This window comes from Triticum dicoccoides, chromosome 7A, assembly GCF_002162155.2.
Source record: "Triticum dicoccoides isolate Atlit2015 ecotype Zavitan chromosome 7A, WEW_v2.0, whole genome shotgun sequence".
Classification (NCBI taxonomy): domain Eukaryota; kingdom Viridiplantae; phylum Streptophyta; class Magnoliopsida; order Poales; family Poaceae; genus Triticum; species Triticum dicoccoides.
The window spans coordinates 165,000,890-165,005,275 of NC_041392.1; the positions used below are offsets into that span (position 1 = coordinate 165,000,890).

A 4,386-nucleotide genomic window follows, 5' to 3' on the forward strand; every position below is an offset into this window, starting at 1 on the left:
ACACCGGTGAGTCTTTTTGGTGCTGGTGCTGGCGCTGGCGGTACGGTGCAGCGACTAATCCCGACAAGGAGGCGTTGTGCTGCCACCGGCGAGGAGAGGCGTCACGGGAGGAGAGGGAAGGGCACAGGGTGAACTGGGTGAATCCTTTCTCCAGGCCAAATCTAATGGCCGACCGGCGGCTGACCGGCACCTATCATTGCCCCATGTGCAAAGCGTTGGCCAGCCAACGTAGTGTTACAAATTCCACTAAGTGTGCTCGTGGTGGATGATTTTGTTACATGGTCTCATGATCAATTTGGATCCTACTCAGTTAGATCGGCATATAACTTGGCCAAGTCTTAGAAATTTCATGGTACTCGCAATTCTTATGGCCATGGTGTGCAATCAGACTTTGGTGCTGAAGAGAAAAACTGGCAAGCTCTTTGGAAGGTCAATGCTCCGGGAAAGATGAAGATCGTCCTATGGAGAATGGCCTGCGATTGTCTGCCGATAGGCAGTCAGTTGCTACGGCGCCATGTTCCGAATGCGGTGACATGTTTTTTCCTTAGCAAAGAGGAGCGAGCTGAGCATCTCTTTCTGTTTTGCCACTTCGTGCGCCAGGTATGACAAGTGCTGAAGCGGAATTTAGGCTTCCATCTGTGCCGTAAAGGTCTTGTTCATACCAAGCAGTGGATATTTGATTTCAGTCAACGAGCGACCTCTCTCGAGGCCACGACTTTGGTAGCAACCATTTGGCACATTTGGGAGGCCAGGAATGATGCAAAAAACAATGATGTTAGGATGCATCCCCGCGGAGTGGCTGAGAAAGCTTTGGCTTATGTTGACTTCATTATGCAGAATTGTGGTAGGATTGCAATTGCTATAAGGCGTGATACTCCAGTATCTTCCGTTAAATGGGTTCCACGGCCAGCAGATCTGCAGATGCAATGGCCGTTAATGTGGATGTTGCACTCTTTAAGGAGTCTCGACGGATGGGATTGGCGTGGTAACCAAGAACCACATCAGAGATTGGTTACGGGCTTGCCGTGAGCATGCTGACGAGGTTACCACCCTAGAATTAGCTGAAGCAGTGGCGCTACGGCGTGCGGTGGCTCACACCCATGATCAAGGATTTTTAAGGGCCGTTTTTCAGACAGACTGTTTGTCAGTTATTCAGAAAACCAATGCCTCGACAATTGATCGCTCGCCGGTGAGGCTCATCACTGCTGATATCAAGGAATTGGCATTCGTTCTTCTCGTTTGTTCGCTTTAGTCATGTAAATCGTTTGTCGAATGTCGCGGCACATATTCTAGCTAGATCTTCTAAGTTCTCTAGTGACTCTATTTTTTATGTAACCCCGGATTGTATCCGGGAGGCACTCTCTCTTGATTATATTGACTAATAAAGCCTGATATTCCTAAAAAAGAAAACATGCAACTGCTAGGCAGTTTCCAGATAGCACGTCCACGTGTGCATGCGTGTGCAAATTAGCATGCAAGTACATATGAGTTGTGACCCCATCCGGCTAATAAATATCATAAACTGCCGGACACCATCATTTCTTTAACACACGTGAGGTTTGGATGCATGAACCTACATATGCATAAGCGTAGTTAGAATGCAAGGCAACAGGTTTGAAGCATGGTCATGCCCTTCGAACGCACCTCTACCCTGTAAAAAATCAATAAAATGGTTGGTACTCTCTCTCTCTCTCTCTCTCTGGCTGGGCACAAATTTGTGCCATTAAAAATTTGGCATGCTATGATCCTTCTATACGTAATTGTTGGTTGCATGTCTACGGAAATTTTCTAGCATTCCCTTCATAATTTTGCCGATATGGCCAACAAAGGGAATGGGTCAAGGAATCCTTGAATTATTTTTTGGCCAGCTAATTGTCTAACTGCAAGAAGAAAATGCTGCAGTTATTATTGCTCATTTTGAACCATACATGTTGTGTACGATGCATATAGCATTTATGCCACAACCAAATTTACAAAAGTTTCACTTTGACCAAATTTATAGAAAAATATATGAACATATATCTGTTGATAAATCTAATGGCATTGGTTAGGCATTGTAAGTGAATATAAAGTTTCTAATTTTAAAATATTGACTTATACCAAATTTTATATGCACTATAATTTGGTAAGGAGGGAGTATCGTCCTGTTGATTCTTCCCAATTTATATGGGAGATACAAACACAAAAGAGTCTACATCCAAGGTGAACACAGCCGAGGACGACAAAACTTGAAAACCCCCATTTCTGGGACAGAGTCAACAACTAAACAAGACCTGGTAGATGATTAAGTTCATAGAGAGATAAAACAAGTCAAGATACACAATCAATGTAGACCTCCATTATTTTCTTTTCAAGGACAGAACAATGATGGAATACTTTGTCTTCTCCCTCGCAAGGTGTTCCGCGACATTGTACGCGAATTTATTGAAGAGTATGTCGAGCACAGATTCACCAAAATGACTTGTGAAAAGGGGCTCCATCACTGCCCTCAAACTCTTGGACACATTCATGCCGCTTCGGAGGGGGTCGTGCACTTCATTGCTTTCCGAGTTGTCGCGAGGATCCCAGTTGGATTCGAACAATTCGATGTGATTTATGTCGAATAGTCCACTTTGCTTGATCACCATCTTGACTTCGGTAAGTGATGGACCGTAAAAGGGTAGGTTAAAGGAGTTGAGTTTTCCCCTCTCTAGGAGGCCCTGTTGTGACAGTTGAATGTTTAATTTATTCGCAAAAAAAAGTTTAATTTTCTGTAATTATAAGAGTTGTGAAATAATTGTACTAAAGATATACTGGTGTGTACCTCTTCAACAAGATATTCCAAAGATTGTGCAATTAATCCATAGAGCTGGTTCATATCTCCATTGTAGACGTCCTCTGTTTTTCTCCCAAGAAATGTCAGTACCATTTGTCCGCCGAGCACCAGTTCTTCATATCGCAGCTTGAGGAACAACAACATATCCTTCTCAAAATGCTCCTGGTATAATTTAACTACAGATGGTGGTGTAGTCCTCGCAATATAAATGTTTTCTTTGTTTAGATACATTTCTCTCTTGGCCGCAAATCCATCCGGGAGCTACATGATTCAAACAATAGTTGTAGGACCTTGATGGTTAACAATAATGATAGACAGATAAACTGTGGCTTGCCAGTTTAGTACCTCAGATCGCCAATGAAGGCAATATGATGAGTGAAACAGATGAACGCTATGACGAGGAAAAAGCTTGGTGTAGAAGGAGCCCGGTAGCCCGGCAATATAAAAAGGTGGTAGCGCTTCTAGCTTATGAGTTATTGCAATTGACTCCTTGAACTGCTCAAGTGACTGGAACACACGGTTGAAGTCGTTTCCGGGTAGATCATTGAGGAAGACTTGGAGCTCCATGAGGTTGCCATGAAGCTTGTCATGGTTGCAGCATATTGCTTCGATCACGTTGGAGACAAAGATGAGTGTGTTTTCACCTGAAGAGCAGCCTAGGTCAACAACTATCATTGTTGGATGGAGCAAATCCATGCACACTTCTATCACCGCCTTTTCAAGCACCGGCTTAGTTTGAATCAAAGCTTTCTTCTGGTAAAAATGAACAAAAAGAAACTTTACCATTTAAGATTGATAGAAAGTGTAACCAGCTCTGGTGAGCCAGAAATGTCGATGCTAAGTACTATAAAGGAAACAAGGGCAGCATATTTGTTGTGAATTTTGGTCTTTGAAAAAGCGCTGTGAGTTATTTCTTCAAATTACCTGATGGGTAGAGTTCTTGACATAGCTGGTCTCTCCTTCTCCTTTGGCCATATGGAAATCGCTGTCCATCTTCATGGCCACCTAAAACTCTCGAGGAAGAATTTGTTTCGTTGGTATGCTCAACAACGAAAGTATATATATGCTAGCAGATGTGTTGCCAATAGCAGCAGCCCTGCTCAATATATAGGCGACTAGCTTGCACAAGAGGTTGGAGTTGTTTCTCAACTACTCCTACTACACATGGGTATACAATTTATTTATTTTGAAAGAGGAGAACATAGGTACATTGGTTGGTCCTTATTTTCTGCCAATGAACCTAGTATAGATGTCCTCCTTCACGTAACCTACAAAGTCTAGGGCAATGCTAGGTCATGTTTGGTATATAGTAGGAATGACAAAAGGGATAGTACAATTGAAAGTTAGCGCACAATATACATTTTTCAAAACGGAGACAAAAAGTTTACCCGTTTCATTAATCAAGGAGCGTTACAAGATTATAAACAGAAGAAAATTCTTGGCGCGAAGCCAAGGCGTTACACAATCCTACTCACCTGGCAAGATTATAACTCTAAAGAATTTGGCGTCGGACTTGGCCCAAATCCTCGCTTCAAGTTCAAACACATGCGTTTTAGAACCGGCGGCGAAGA

The 4,386-nt window shown here is 42.9% G+C and overlaps 1 protein-coding gene across 1 annotated transcript; it reads right to left on the minus strand.

Annotated features, from left to right (window-relative positions):
• Nucleotides 1–2,263: 2,263 nt before the first annotated feature.
• Nucleotides 2,264–3,867, minus strand: LOC119333685 (anthranilate O-methyltransferase 3-like). The gene is made up of 4 exons (XM_037606501.1): nucleotides 3,740–3,867; nucleotides 3,161–3,568; nucleotides 2,804–3,076; nucleotides 2,264–2,699 (listed from the first exon to the last, which is right to left on the minus strand). The coding sequence occupies exons 1-4, from the start codon at nucleotides 3,812–3,814 to the stop codon at nucleotides 2,340–2,342; spliced, it is 1,116 nt and encodes a 371-aa protein (XP_037462398.1). The 5' UTR covers nucleotides 3,815–3,867; the 3' UTR covers nucleotides 2,264–2,339.
• Nucleotides 3,868–4,386: the final 519 nt, after the last annotated feature.

Bases quoted from the DNA above. Each gene is read 5' to 3' on its own strand.
- LOC119333685 (XM_037606501.1), bottom strand. From the start codon at position 3,814: ATGAAGATGGACAGCGATTTCCATATGGCCAAAGGAGAAGGAGAGACC. The intron at 3,569-3,739 runs GTAATTTGAAGA...CATTTTTACCAG, and splicing joins TCAAGAACTCTACCCATCAG to AAGAAAGCTTTGATTCAAAC. The intron at 2,700-2,803 runs GTACACACCAGT...CTGTCACAACAG, and splicing joins TGGAATATCTTGTTGAAGAG to GGCCTCCTAGAGAGGGGAAA.